The 15,760-nt window shown below is 44.3% G+C and overlaps 1 protein-coding gene across 2 annotated transcripts in view; it reads right to left on the bottom strand.

Moving 5' to 3' along the window:
- Positions 1–4,642: 4,642 nt before the first annotated feature.
- Mylk (myosin light chain kinase) overlaps positions 4,643–15,760 on the bottom strand; it is a 181,620-nt gene continuing 170,502 nt past the window's right edge. The window contains exons 29-31 of one of the 2 annotated variants that reach the window (XM_059277280.1): positions 10,955–11,084; positions 9,460–9,588; positions 4,643–6,736 (exon numbers count right to left, since the gene is read on the bottom strand). In XM_059277280.1, coding sequence (XP_059133263.1) covers positions 6,486–6,736; positions 9,460–9,588; positions 10,955–11,084 — 510 coding nt within the window. In that variant the 3' untranslated portion in view covers positions 4,643–6,485. Of the gene's footprint in view, positions 6,737–9,459; positions 9,592–10,954; positions 11,085–15,760 lie in introns of both variants that reach the window. The other variant, XM_059277279.1, reaches the window with a different exon arrangement.

Below are 15,760 nucleotides of genomic sequence, written 5' to 3' on the forward strand. Positions count from 1 at the left end.
AGAACCTGAGTCTGGAGTCCCACCACCCTCACAAAAAAGCAGGATGTAGTGATGTGGATTTACCATCCCAGCTCTGAGGAAGTGGTGACAGGAGGAGCCCCGGAGATTGCTGGCCAACAGGTCTAGCCAGTCAGTGAACTCCAGATTCAGTGAGCCATTCTGCCCTCCAAATAAGGTGGAGAGCCATTTGAAGGAGACACATAATACCAACCTCTGGCCTTCATACACATGTGTACACACACACACACACATGAATTTCTGTGCATACAGAATTCTAGGTTAGTTTATGGTTCTCCACTGGCTTTACCTTTAAGTCTAAAGTTGAGCAAGGCTGGGCAGAGGAGACCGGTTTATAGATGGAAAAAGGCTGAAGAATGTAGAAACAAAAGCAAAAAGTTACTTTAAGAAAAACTTAGGGAGAAGAAGACTGAGCAACAAAAACTAATGGATTGCTTAACATCGGTTTACTTTAGTTACATTTTAATTAATGAATTGTGCTGGGGTTTGAACCCGAACCTTGCACGTTAGGTAAGTGCTCTACCGTGGGGGTACATCCCCAGCTCAGTCTCTCAGTTAAACAGATTTGTTGAGGTATGGTTGCATTGTAGGGTGAACGACTCCAGGCTGCTTTTTAGCTTGACCTGTGAGAGACTAGAGCTGGAACTCAGTCCAGACCAATGACCTGTGATTTTCACTTCACAGTCGTCACGCCTTTCATCCTTCGCCCTGGTGGGTTTGGGCCCTTTGTTCCTTTGCTTTTGTTTTATAAGGTGTTGGGAGGTCTGAAAGCGTATTCCACACAGGTATTCCTGTGCCAGGCAGGAATAGTCTCAGTTTAGCTCCCACAGAAACAACTGCTCTCCTCCTCAGCAGTACAGCTGTTGTTGCTTTATGTAATAATCAGATTATGTAACTACAATGGCATGTATAAACGGCATAAGAAGTTGATGAACAAACCTATTGACTTTTGGTATACATGTAACTTAATGGGGACAGAAGTACGCAGCCCTTCACTGATCCACTTGTAAAGCTAGAATCCCTTGGGATATGAAATCCATCAGAAGTTTGGAAGGTGAAAGTAACTTTCTGCAGAGAAAGAAGCCATGCTAACGAAAATGAGTTCACCAAGCATGTGCACACCCTCTCACCTCTCCCAAGCCAGGAAAGTACATTTGTCTCCCTGTAAGGGAGAATCAAGATCACAGTTAAGACAGCAAGTTATAGCAAATGGAGACAAACAGCCTCTGCTCTAGGTACATGAGTATGACATTCGTCTGTTGTTATGAATACCTGATTCTGCTTCTGGAACATCCAAGTTATTGAAGTCAACCTGTCTTAAAAATTTCATCATCTGGCTCTCAGGTTAAGAGCACTGGCTGCTCTTCCAGAGGACCTGGGTTCAATTCCCAGCAGCCACGTGGCAGCTCACAACTGTCTGTAACTTCATTTTCAGGGGATCTGACACTCTCACAGCAATGCACATAAAATAAAATAAATGATAAAAATTCCATCATCAAGCAATTGTCATCTCTCCAGGTCAAAGCTCTTTCCTGTCCTTGACATGGATGCTATTGAAGTGTTCAAGCTGTGTACCCAGATCCTCTACCATGTCTGGTCCAACTCCCAGAAATCTCTTCCTTTGACTTGGTCTTCTCACTGGATTTTTGGCTTTGATTTTGGAGGCTTGGCTTTGCACTGTCCATTCCCTTGAGTCTCCCCTTCACAGGTACCTGGCTCCACCAGCCTCTCGCCCTTTGTGAACTCTTCAGGACAAATGTACTTGCCTGGCTTGGGAGAGGTGAGAGGTGGTGCACATGCTTGGCGAACTCATTTTCGTTAGCATGGCTTCTTTCTCTGCAGAAAGTTACTTTCACCTTCCAAACTTCTGATGGATTTCATATCCCAAGGGATTCTAGCTTTACAATCGGAAGTTCTGGGAAGTATAGAGTAACTGCTTATATTTAGCAACTCATGTCTGGCCTTCTCCCTACTCTGGCGACTTCCTATTTCTGAAACTCTTCATCTTCCAGTGCCCTAGAAAATAGAAGTCTCTGTTTTGAGCTTTCTAGACAACTTTGAAAAGATATGCATTTAGCCTTTTCCTCTGTATAGTAATCTGTTTGTTCTGTGGTTAATATGCAGACAGAAGCAAATGAATGTGAATTTGCTTTTGTAAATAGCGATTAAAACAGTGAACTTTTTGAGAGAAAAGTTAAATGTGATTAAAGTCAAGCTGAGAAAACTACTGATTGGAAAGTAAGACTCCTAAGGTCAGGTATGCTCTAATCCCTCAGCGATGAAGAAGGGAGTGCTTTGAGACTGGAAGTTAAAACTTTTCCTTAATAGGGAAATTGTAGTATCGCTTCTCCAAGGAATTATTTTGTTTTTATACAATTGCATAGATTTCTCGGTTAAGGTTACTATTGCTATGATGAAAAAAACATGACCAAAACCAACCTGGGGAAGATAGGGTTTATTTCACTCACAGTTAATCCCACATAGTCAAAGTTCATCACAGTTCATCATCAAAAGCAGTGAGGGCAGGAACTCAAGCAGGGCAGGAACCTGGAGGCAGGAGCAGAAGCCATGGAGAAATGCTGCTTACTGGCTTGCTTAGCCTGCTTTTAGAACCCAGAACTACCTACCCAGGTGTTCACCACCCACCATGGGCTGGGCCTTCCCCATCAATCATTAATTTAAATTCTGTACAGGCTTGTCTACAGTTGGGTCTTATGGACATTTTCTCAATGGAGGCTCCCTCCTCTCCAATGACTCTAGCTTGTGTCAAGTTGACATAAAACTTGCCAGCACAATAGGTAATGTCAATGATGCTTCTTTGGGGATTTTAATGTCAAAGATCCTTCTTTGGAGCAGAATTTAAGTAATTCTTCCCATCTTTCATAGCTTATAACTTTTTCAAGTATCCATTTTGTTTCTGCAAGTCTACAAGCAGTTCCCTCTCAGGGTAGAGAGGGTTTCTGACATAAAACTCAGTACCTGTGTGCCAGAGCAGAGGTTTCACAGACTCAACCTATGAATTAGGAGATATTATTATGTTAATTTACTAGATGGTGAAACTGAGGTACAAGCTACCAGCTATAGTAAGTAGCAGCTTTTATAGAATGAATAGAATGTGTGGGTGAGTCAGACACCTAAGTTCTAAGGATAGTCCATGTGAAAAATAGTTCCACTTGGCCGGCTGACCAGCTAAATCCTACCTAAGTGTATTGCAAGCATTTGGCTTTAGTGAACATGCAAGATTCTTTCTAGAGACCATATGATTATTATTAGTTTTTTGAGACATGGTCTCACATATAGCCCTGGCTGAACTGGAATTCACCATGTAGATCAGGCTGGCCTCAAACTCACAGAGATCTGCCTGCCTCTGCCTCCTGAGTGCTGGGATTAAAGGTGTGTGCCATCATGCTGACAGTATGATTATTTGATAAGAAATGTTTGATGAACTTGATTTGAGAATATCTTTTTTTAACATACTCCTGGAGCAAGTGTGTAGAAAAGCCCTAGAACAGTGGTTCTCAACCTGTGGGTTGTGACCCCTTTCACAGGGGTTGCATATCAGAGATCCTGCATATCAGATATTTACATTATGATTCATAACAGTAGTGAAATTACAGTTATGAAGTAGTAACAAAAATAATTTTATGGCTGGGGGTCACCACAAAAGGAAAGGGTCCCAGCATTAGGAAGGTTGAGAATTACTGCCCTAGAGCAACCTAACTCCTAATTGGAGATCAAGATGCCTGCCTAACAGATATCAATAAATGTGAATGACCAAGATGACTAAATTTGTAGCCCCCTTCTTTACTTATGGCCAATGAAAGAGAAAAATCTAGTTCAATAGAGTCAAATGGTGTAAATTTGTCAGCGGTCACTAACAGAAATTCACAGGACTATAACCTCTAATATGGAGACTGTTCTGCAATTTGAAAGGACTTAGAATGCAGGTAAGACCTACTCTTATAATCTCAAACAAGCAGCAGTAATAAGGTCGTAACACTATCTAAAAATCCTTCCTAATGTAATGATACTAAACTGATCCTTGAGAGAGACTTTGAAATAAAAGATCACCTGTAAAAAGGTAAATCAGATCACTTGTAAAACGAGAGCTATCTTAATTAATTTTGGTCCTTGTGAAAAACGAGAGCTATCTTAATTAATTTTGGTCCTAGGTCAAGCACAACTTTATGAGCCAGTTCTCATGTTGGCTTGTGTGTGCATGTTCACGTTTGTGTGTCAGCCAGATGTTGACCTGCACTGTCCACTTCAGTTGCTCTCCATTCTGTTTTGGTTTGTTTTTTAAGATAGTTGCTCATCGAACCTGGAGCTCACTGATTGGCTAGGCTGGCAAACCATCAAGCTTCCTGGGATCTGCCTGCCTTCACAGGCTGGGTGACACCCGCCCATGGCTGAGCCTGGCTTTAAAACCGATGCTGAAGATCCGAACTCAGTTCCTCGTGTTTGGGCTGCAGGCACTTTACCTTCTGAGCGTCTCCCCAGCTCTAGAAGCCGATTCTTCATGATTATGCAGCACAATGTTTGGCTGTAATTACAAGATGAATCTACAGACTCTACAATTAGTATGGAAAGAAGAGAAGCATACAAAGATGGAACACACACCATGCACTGTGGTATCCTTTATTTAAAAATTGTGAGTTAACTGCAGTTGTAGTGTTCTCATTCACCATTTGGATGGCAGAATACACTGAGAGAACATTAACACAGTCCCAGGAAGGCATTAACCTATAAACACACGTATAACCACCCATGCACGCATACACACAACATACACACAAAGATTATAATATAAACACAAAAGTGATGAAAAACACTTCGAATGCTCTAAATCAAATTAAAACCCCTTTATTATAATAAACTGTGGCACTACTGTGGCTATAATGAAAGCTATTGTAACTGCTTAAGAAGCAAAAAAAAAAAAAAAGGAAAAATACTGGCAATTTGAAACTAGCAGCAAAAAGCAGCCAGAGTAGGATGGAAGATAAGAGTAAGAAATATCAAGTTTCTAATGTTGGTACTGTGTAGGATTGCACAGAAGTAATTTAAAATTGATTTTAAGGAACTATTAAAAAAAAAGTCCTTTGAAATATTAACTTGCACTTTACAAACAGTGGAAAAGAAAAAAAGCATTTGGAATGTTACACACACACACACACAGAAGAAACATACTAGGGTATCAGTTTATGGTCTTTGTTTATGACCTCCAAAAAGTTGTATAAGAAAAAAAAAATGTAAGTGCCAATGAAGTGAAAGAAAGTCAAAAATTCCTAAAGATGCAAGTCTGAGTGCGCTAATCAGGTCTAAGAAGATAGCTCAAGGCTGGGGGCAAGGCAAGACTGATGCAATTCAAGAGGGAAAACAATGGTGGGCCCCACAAGGCAGGCCAAGCTCTTTGAAGAGTGCGGAGAATGAGGATGCATTCTGCTCAGACTGTCTGGAAGGAGCTTCCAAAGTACATCGAGTTCTACAGTTGCTCACCAGTTGAAATCAGTTTCATCGTGCCCAATAAATAATTAAAGCCAGCATTTCAGCAAACATCCAGACGCAGAAATATTTACTTTACATGCAGGCTGATAGCTTGTTAATGGCACAAATATGAATCCCGGTTTAAGGGAAAAAGCCCATTAGCAAGGGTCTTTTCCTTCCTTTCTTTCTTCATGGATTCTCATGCAAATGTCTGAAGCTGCCAGACGCTTGCAAAGAGGGCCGAGTTTAGTTTCCTACGGATTTTTAGAGGAAAGGAGATTTTATTTTTCCAAAGAAGCCAGAGTCATCCATGAGCAGGGGCCCCGTTTTCAGGATGTAAAAAACATAATTAACGTCCTCATTGCTGCAACGTAGGCCCGGTTTGGAGCCAGGAAAACTGGCAGGTGGAACGGGGAAAGAAATGGGAGCTTTGACAGTGGAGAGCTGGAAGGCAGTGTGCCTCCTGATCAGAAAGGCTCAGCTGCTTTCAGAATGAGACACTTCAGGATGGGACAAGGCTGGTTCTCCGGATCGGGTTGTGGGGGAGGGCGTGGTAGAGAGGCAGTCTACCTCCAGGGAATCTGGGCTGAGCTGCAGCAGGAGGCTCAGGGCCCTGGTGGTATCATTACTTTTCAGGAGTGTATTCAGTTGGGAAATGTATGACTTTTCCCAGGTAAATATTGCTTTGAGTGATTCTCTCTCTAAAATCAAATTGGTTAGACAAGTTGCTGGTGATTTCCCCCCCACACACACACACAGAATCTAGCTGCACTAGCGTCTTAAGGTGCTATCTAATTCAAATTAATGCCCATCAACAACGCTGCTGGGTATCAACTGCTGTTGCTGATGAATTGACCTCCCAATGACCTAACTAGATAATCTACCACACTAGGTGCTTTTTCTGTCTCGAGTTTTTGAGCTTTAATGAACCAGTCCTTTTAAAATGACGTAGAAGGAACTGCTTCTGTTTGGCTGTGCGTCAATCACTCTTCCTCCTCTTCCTCTCCCCCCTCCCCCTCCCCCTCCTCCATGGTTTCCACGATGAGCTCGGCAGTGCAGGTGGCTTCTCCCAGGCTGTTGACAGCCTTGCAGGTGTACTTGGCGTCATCATCCCCGCAAACATCGCTGATGATCAGAGAGCAGTTCCCATCTTCATCATAGTCTATCTGGAAGTGGCGGGACTCCCTGATGGACTGGTCGTCCTTGAACCAGACGACCTCGGGGTCTGGGTAACCTGCAGCACAGGGAGGGAACACAAATGGCAGATTCTGTGACTGGAAATTCTTACCCGCCTCCTCAAGTGGTTCTCAAGCTGCCTCTGTTGATGAGAACATGATGTTGGCTCTAAGGTCTATTTCCGTATTTAAGCTAGAGTATGGACATACGCCGTAAAGACTCATTTCTTAAACCTCACATAGAACATTCTGTCTGTTTTTGTTTGAGACAGGGTCTTGGTTTGAAGCCTGGATCAGTTTCCAACTTTCAACCCCCTGCCTCAGCCTTTTCAGCTGAGATTACGGGTCTGCACCATGAATGTCAATGACTCTTACAATGCCTCACTGCCTGTGATGGAGGGTAGTTTGGAAATGTTGTTTAAATTCTAACTGTGCAGCTAAGGCTAGACAGCTTGATCAAAGTAAAATGTTTGAAAATTAAATGTATAAAGGCTTAACTTAAATTTGAACTAAAAGCTAAAATTAAAAAAAAAAAACAGGTACAAGGGATCTTTTGGGAGTTGCACAAATTCTAAAATTGAGTTGTGATACTTGTTGCATGATGTGAATTTGTGAAAACAGTTCAGCTGTAAGCCTAAAATGGGTAAATTTACTGTATGCAGATATTAACTCCATACAGCAAGTAATGGCTCTATGAAACATCAGCTAGGGGAGCTGCTAATACACTAAGAAAAAGAAAACCTCTCTTAGTCTGACCCCAAACAGGTAACCTGCTTGTGTGTCTCTAGGGATGGGTCCCAGGGGCTGGCCTCACGTTATGCACTTACTAGGCATGTCTCTATAAAGATCAGTGTTAAAATAGATGGAATGAAAACACGTAAATATATGTGTACTATGTATTTTAAAATTGTGTGTGTACACATCCATCACCGACTTTGTCTATGTGTTTTTTTAAATATGTAATGTATTATAACCAACTTGTTCCTAAATTTTGTAGAGGTATTTTTAGACAAAAAAGAAAAAAAAAGGTAGCCCCTGGCAGTATAAAAATTATACACAAAGCTCAAGAAGTCTAGCATTCTTTTCAAGTGTAATTTTGTTTTTATCAGAACAGCATCCATATGCTTGAGTTTTGCATCAGGGCTGTAGTCAGAAGTTATGCAAATACCAAGGAGATCATTTCAAAGAGAAAAAGCACAACAGATGATAACCATGCTGTCCTGATCCTTGTTTCAACATTTCAAAGGGAAAAAAACCTCAGGAGATCCAGTGACAACAGAAAGGATCTGAGTGACAGGCCTCACTCCAGAGCTTTCCAAGGAGTCCCCAGTGTCAGGACCTGCGCATCCCCACAGGAAGCACATCCGTTAGACTGTGGGCCTGCTGCTTTAAGATGCTGGTCACAGTGAGAGACTAGGTTGGCAGGTGAGCCCCCCGAGTGCACACAGGTAACACACATACACACACACACACACACACACACACACACACACACACACACACACACACAGAGTCCAAGTTAAGAAGCTGTGCTGTGCTTTGGCCTTGCATCACCTCCCTTTGAAGCTGCGGGAGAAATTAACTGGCTTCAACTATGAAATCACAGACAACACCTGACATGGTGTGGAACTTCTCACTAGCATCCGTACCCCCAAACTTATAAAAGTCCTATATCCCCTTTGTTTGGGGGATTGATTCCTGGTACTTTGCCATTCCACCCCCATCCTGTGCAGACTTTACTCAAAAGGCACTTGAGAATCCCAGGACTGGAGAGCCACACCCAAGTACAAGATGTGGCTGGCTGTAGCGGCCATGCTGGGCTATGTGACCTCGGGGAGGCTGCTTGGTAAGTTTTTCTGCTTTACTTGGTCAGACCAGGATGGGAGATAACCCTCTACTTTGTTGACACATGTGAGCACAGCCTTGAAGCCAAGAGGCCTGTCTCATCTTGCCCCTTATCTTTTTAAAACACTGTAACCTGTTGACCCAGAAAGGCCTTCATCATCAACTTTGCTAATTTCCTGGGACCCATGCTATGCTTCCTGAGGCCTCTGTTCCTGGCTCGCTCACTACTACGTGGCTGCATGACTTCCAGGAACAGAGACGCTACACAAGGAACAGAAAGAACATAAATTGGGGGCTGGCTCTGTATGTGGGGTCCCTGGTTTCCTCACCGTAAGCTGCTGTGCATGCTCTCCCTTGCCCTTACCAACCTACCATTTTCTCTTTGCTCTAAAACCTCTTTAAATTAAACAGGTTTCTACTTTTACACACGTGGCCTCCCAGAACCCCTAGGACCACTTGAGATGTTGGATATCATTTAACAAATGAGGGACCTGCACTGCACTCAGCAGCGTTGGATCACCACCCAAGGTCACACAGCCTGCTGACAAGCAGTTAAGCTTGATGACTCCAGTTGTGGGACTTTGTGCCAACGGCCCTTGCAGAGCTTCTTATGGGCAACCCACATGTTTCTCAGTGGCTTGCAAAGTCTCTGTTACATGTGTCCCACAGCTAACGAGGCCCATGGTGGTCCATGTAGGTCTGTCTAGTGGCTGGTATGAATTAGTATGAACTGGGGGGTGTGGGAAAGTCACTGAACAGCACTAGTCTTCAGGAAGTTCGGAGGGCAGAAACTGGGCCTTTTGGACCATAGGGACCCAGTGTCCCTTTGGGTTGGCCGATTCCTATCACTCAAGGCACTACAGGCCCGACATCTCGCCCAGGGTCCCCTGTGCAGCCACCCCCATGTATAGGAAAGAAAGACCTGGCCACAGCTTACCTTCAATCTTGCAGTCAAATCTAGCCGCACTTCCCTCCACAACTTCCAGATCACGAATGGTCTTAGAGAAATAGGGCTTTACATGGGGCTTTTCCTCAGCAACAGCCTCGAGGAAAGCCTGGGAGACATCTTCTAGAAGGTCAAGAGGAGACCAGGTCATGTCTTCATTCCTTGCTCTCTCCCTAAGTTTAAATGGCTTCTCTTTCTCCTCTCTCTCTCTCTCTCTAACTTGCTATAATTTAGCAAATAGTGCAGTTTAGGGAAGTGAATCATAGCACGACTTTCTCCTGGGGATGTCTTGGCCTGCTGCCAAATGGTTTTGGCAGCAGAGAATACTGTGCCCAAAACAGGGAACTGCTCAGCCTCCCCCTTCCCTGATGCTGACACACTGAAAAAGAAAGTCATCTTTAAAAAGGATCTCTGGCTGAACTTCATGGTCTTCAGGATTCGGTTGAGGGTGTGAGGAGGACAGAATCTACTACTTTTCTGATCCTGGGACCCTTGGTCTTTCTGTTGTAGAGGGTCCATCATCGGCTTCCGAGAAAGCTGCAGAACACCTGTAACTCGCCCGAGTTCTGTTTTCCAAACGTATACAGCTTTCAAGATGCACAGCTGCAGACCAGGATGTGGAGCAGACAGGTGCAGGGCAAAAACCAAGGCTCAGAGGAGCCCCTGTGTCCTCTCCTTCAGGCTATGTTGGGCTCCCCCAGAGGGACAGCAGAAGTGATGCAGACTCTCTAGGTATGAAGATGCTCCACAGCAGCCAGCTCCCCTATCTTGTGTACAAAACAGTTCTAGACTCCGTTTCCCACCTGTGGGTAACAGAAGCTTCACCACAATGGGCATGAGGGAGTGTCTGGCTCCGGAAGAAAAGGGCCATCCCTATGTTCATTTAAAGTACCAAGAGGCCAAGGCCCTCACTGTGGAGATGACTAGGCTAGCCTCTTGCATGTAGCGGCAAGGAGCTAGCCCCATCAGTTCCGGGAGGGGCCTACTGACCGGTGTGCCCAGGCCACACATGTTTCAGCTGCATACTCGCGGTCATGGAATCTGGCCTGTATGAGTTAATTTTTCTTTAAAACAAAAACATAAGGCAGGAGAAATTGGAAGGATATTTTTAAATTGTTATATAACCATATGTGATTTTATTTTATTTATTCTTGTCTATCAGTATACAAAAAAAATCTCATTTTTATAGTAAGAAAAAAGAGAAAGCTCTTAATAAAGGCTTTCTTAAGTCTTCCACAAAATTAGGCAAAAGAAGCTGATCGTCTAGGTCTATCAAACAAATAATAGCTTTTCCTCTGAAAATAGTTAACAATTAAAGAATAATTGCTAGAGATAGTAGTTGTCAGGGAAACCCCCACAGTCCTTCTGAACTTCGCCACTGTAGAGAGTATTAAAAACCTAAACTAAACCCTAGATTCTTAAAACGCTCCTCTACCTGCAACCCTTCGCCTCTCACAAGCGCCTGGGAAAACCCTGGCCCCCTTACCTTCAGACTCTAGTTTCTCTGCATTGATCGGGCTGGTCGGTGACCCTGTCGAGGATTTCCTGCCACTGAGCCCTGATATCATTGCCATAGAGGACAGTCTTCCGATGGCTCTCACAGCATTGCCCGTTTTCTGGAAAATAGACACGGAGGTTGGACTCAGGCGGTGGCCCTGGTTCCAGCGAGCAAGTCCTGATGATCAGAGGTGAAGAGCCCAGGCTGGAGGACGCGGCTGCTGGATGCAGGGCCTTTGGACTGAGCCCAGCCTAGCTCTGCTCGCACTGTCGGCGTGTCCGAAGATGTTCGGAGAATGGAATGGGTCCTGGAACTGATGTGTGCGTTAATGTGACTAAACAAGGTCAACACGAGACAAAAACTCTTTTCATACTGTGCTTCAACTCCCATAAAAGGGATAGTTTATATAAAGCAACTGCAGCCCAAGACAGCTCCAAAGACTTATTGCTGACTGGGCCCAGTGAGGCTGTTCTCATAAAACAATGCTTGCAACGGGATTTCAGCTGGTCAAGGAGGCAGTGACTACAGACCCCAGGGGTCCAGAAAAGTGAAGCCGCATTTTATTGACCTTGAGCGAGCCACTTGACCTCTCCAGTCTTCAGTTTCTTTCTGTGTACAAAGAAGGGGTTAGGCAAGGTGGTCTCCAAGGTCCCATTTAGTTCTGTTTATGATTGAGCTACTTCATCACTCTGAGGAAACACCCAGGCTGGCCCTAGCACAAGTCCATGGTTGCACAGTGGAGCTGTTCCTCCCAAGCGTCCACTCGCGGGTCTAAGACAAACACTCAAATGGGCCACTTGGGAGAGGGAGGAATTTCTGCTGAAGAGGATTGAGACTTGTCACATAATCTCTAGGCATTGTGAAAAGTCTATCTAGCACAGGATTTACAGCAAGAGGTGCTTGCTGTACAATGGCACCTCTCTTTCTTATCGTCCAATATAGCTTCTCAGCCTTTTTCCAAAGCCAGTGGTGGCTAAAATGACCCAGAGCCTCTGCCTTCAGCAACCAGAGACTTGCACCCACGGAGCCGACTTTACCTCCGACTGGCTCCTTGTCGGAGCAAAAAGGAAAATAGCCTCCTCCTAGGCAAATGCCTTGCCCTCACTCAGCAGACCTCATACTGTGCTAGCAAAACCACTTTCTTCCTGAATTCATTTTACATACGCATGGATTTCAGTGAGGCCTGACGATTTTGACTATTTGGAAAGCTGGTGTTTTCAATAAAAAGACCGATTATTTCAAAAGTATTTCAGAATGTTGAGGAATCATGCAAAAAGTGTGTGTGTGCCAGCATGGGTGTGCGTGAGCCGCCACACCCCCCCCCCCCCCCCCCAGAGCTGAAGACTGAACCCAGGGCCTTGTGCTTGCTAGGCAAGCACTGTACCACTGAGTTAAACCCCGAACCCTGTGTATGTGTCTTAAGCAGAGACCTGCTGCTGCAATCATAACTGCTTGTCCACCCTGCACTCTGCCCTCCTTGCTGCAATCTATTTCTGTGCACTTTGGACAGACATTCAAAACCGGCTGACATCTGGCCATCGATCCCTTCTGCACACACACACTGTAGAATGTGGGCATGTTCTTGGCTGTCCATTAGCACAGTGGAGAGGGGTGGGTGGGAATCTGAACAGAACCCAGGGGGTCCTAGGTAGGATGAAGAGAGAAGGTGGTGGCCCTTCAGAGCGAGAACATGCGGCAGCCTTCAGGCTCTCCTGTGGTGTGTCTGTCTGTCTGGTTGCTTTGCCAGTTTAGTGTGGGAAGATCCATCTTTTCCCATGGGCACCTACCTTGTTGGGAACTGATAAGGTGGCATCCATCCCAGTGGAGTCAAGATCTTAGCAGTTCATTTCCTAATCAGCTAATCCTCCCTTCTTGATGACTAGCCCCTTTCCAACACATACTGGTTTGTTCTGGCCTCAGAGTTCTGGCCCAGATGATTCATTCCCAACAAGGTCAGTTCTCTGACCACTCATTACTCTGTGACCTTGTCCAAGTTGGCTCTCCCTTCTCTGAGCCTTGGCACCTGGATTTTAAATAGAGTCCAGAAGATTTTAATCTCCTTGCAGCTCTCGTTTCCCCAAAGGATGGTTGATTCTTGTCAGGAATGTGTAGCGGGACCCCACATTCTGTTTTGAGCTCCTGGAGTGAGGTTGATCAAGACTATATTCACTGCATGCTGTGGAGAGTCAGTGTCTTTCTTCTTCCTTGGTTTTATTTTGTAACCAAGTTATAAATCAGAACTTATCAGAATGAGGCAGACAAAAGTCCCAGGATTTCAGAGGGAATAGCAAATGCATTAAGAGCGGACACTATCATGTGCAGAAACTTCAGCAGACACAGACATTCATGTATTTTCAAGTGCTTAATAATGAATAATAATTTGTTATTCATTTTTAATTTAAATTAATTTAGTTTAATTTAATAATTTAAAAAAGTAATCGACATCAGAATCAATTCTTTGGAAACCGCTTTCTGTGTAACGGCAGTAGGGAGCTCTCAGAACTGTCCAGTCTAGCTGCATGCCTCTGAGCTGAAAACTGTTGCTTCACAGAGACCTTTGGAAATTTTGGAACAAAATCAGCAGAGCCAAGTTTCAGTTCTTGAGCCTGTTTAGCGGAAGCCTCTTTCTTGGTTGGAGGACAAGGCTGGCTAAGGCTGCGTTTCCTGGCAGGCAAGGTCTGCCCTGGCCTCCCGAATACAGTCCCAGTTCCCCAGCTCTTGGAGCCAGCTAGGATGACCAGGACTGTTGGCCCAGGACTGCTCATCTCCCAGGACTGTTATCCGTGATAACAGCCGAACAATGCCTGATAAACTTAGGTAAGCTGGTCGTCCAAGCACCAGCCTGGCTGGCCTCTGGTGTTTCCCTCTCTTCTCTTCCTACTACTTACCTTCCCTGCCCAGAAGTTCAACCTATACTTCTTCCCTCGCTATTGGCTGTTCAGCTTTTTATTAGACCAATGAGGTGCCTCAGGCAGGCAAGGTAACACAGCAACACATCTTTACATACATCTTTAAAACAGCCTCCGGATGACGGAGCCACTGACAAATACACAATAGCCATGAGCAGTCTCTATTTATCTATATTAAAATATAGAACAGACTCTAATATTTTATCCTGTTATTTTTATACACATTGCTGGGGTCTCTCGGGTGCCTAGAACATAAGTGCAGTTAACTTTAGCCCTTTCATTTCCACTCTTCTTTCTACTACTATTGCAGAATAATTGTTTAACTATGTAAAAATATGTTGCATTTAACTATGTAAAGATGTGTTGCATTTGTTTATGCTGCAGAATATTTGTTTAACTATGTAAAGATGTGTTGCATTTGTTTATACTGCAGAATATTTAACCATGTAAAGATGTGTTGCATTTGTTTAATTATGTAAAGAATGTGTTGCTGTGTTACCTTGCCTGCCTGAGGCACCTCATTGGTCTAATAAAAAGCTGAACAGCCAATAGCAAGGGAAGAAGTATAGGTTGAACTTCTGGGCAGGGAAGGTAAGTAGTAGGAGGAGAAGAGAGGGAGACGCCAGGGGCCAGCCAGGAAGCAGGGAAGTAAGGCATACAGAATGAAAGACAGGTAAAAAGCCCTGAGGCAAAACACAGATGAAGAGAAACAGGTTAAATTAAAAGACCTAGTGGGACAAGCCTAAGTTAAAGCCAAGTACTCATAATTAATAGCAAGTCTCTGTGTCTTTATTTGGGAGCTGGTTGGTGGCCCAAAGAAAAAGCACAACTACATAGTACCCCTCCCACACCCAGTCTTTTACATCTAGTTTGCAGACAGAAGCCCTGCTACCCTGCCCAACCCACCTCAATTGCTACACTTCATGCAATTGTCTTTGTACTAGTCTTTCACTATGAACTGAAAATATGCCTTCTTTCAGAATAACTTTACCTAAAGATCAATCATATGATTAGACATCCATGCCCCACCTAGCCTTGCATGGATGGATTTGTTGCCAGGTTAGCTCCTTGTGTTTTGGAGCCTTTTATTGGAACAGAATAGTTAGAAGGTTCCTTCTGGAGTTAGCATGACCACGTGTGTTCCTTACTCTCTCTCCCTGTATAGCCCATTTCTACTCCCCTGTCCTGCTGCACACCCCCTTGGCTACTCTGAGACAGAGCCCCCTATTTCTGGGGGAGCCAAGGTTCTAGAACTGGGGTTTAAATGTGGAAAGTATTTCCCTAAGGAAGCAACTTAGCAGATCAACACAGCTGAACTGTTCCCAAGGAAATTACTCCCCGGGACATTGATGTTGAGTGAGATTTTTATTGACTAATTTGTGTACAATTTTGCAGAAAAGTCATTTCCAAATGCTTTACTTAAATTAAAATAGGGAAATAAGGTTCTTTTCTGAATTTGATCCCTGCTTTTCCAGAAACTCCAATGGCCAGGAAAGAGCAAACCCAGCGATTAGGAGAGGAGCTGTGACATGTGTGTCCCTGGCTGCAGAGAAGAGCCCTTCTTTCCCCGTTCTCTCTCATCCCCATCTCCTGTCTGTGCCCATGCCCTGGTCCTAGCACCCTCCTGGCCTGGAGCCGTTTGCAGACATTCTGAGGTGACATGGCTGCTCTTAACCAGTGCTTCAGGCAACTGAGATCCAATTAAACTTGCTTCTCCGAAGGCTGTTTCTCTTTCCCTTCCCAAGAATGCTCTGACATCTGACACAGACAACTTTGATTTTGTAGATACCTTTAAAAAAAAATCAAGCATGCTTCTACTAGGACCTGAAAGGCCCCAGGAGGTGAGTGAGGCAGGTCTTCCCACCTATCTTGCATTTGAAGGAGT

Source organism: Peromyscus eremicus, chromosome 12 (assembly GCF_949786415.1).
Source record: "Peromyscus eremicus chromosome 12, PerEre_H2_v1, whole genome shotgun sequence".
NCBI classification, from domain to species: Eukaryota; Metazoa; Chordata; class Mammalia; order Rodentia; family Cricetidae; genus Peromyscus; species Peromyscus eremicus.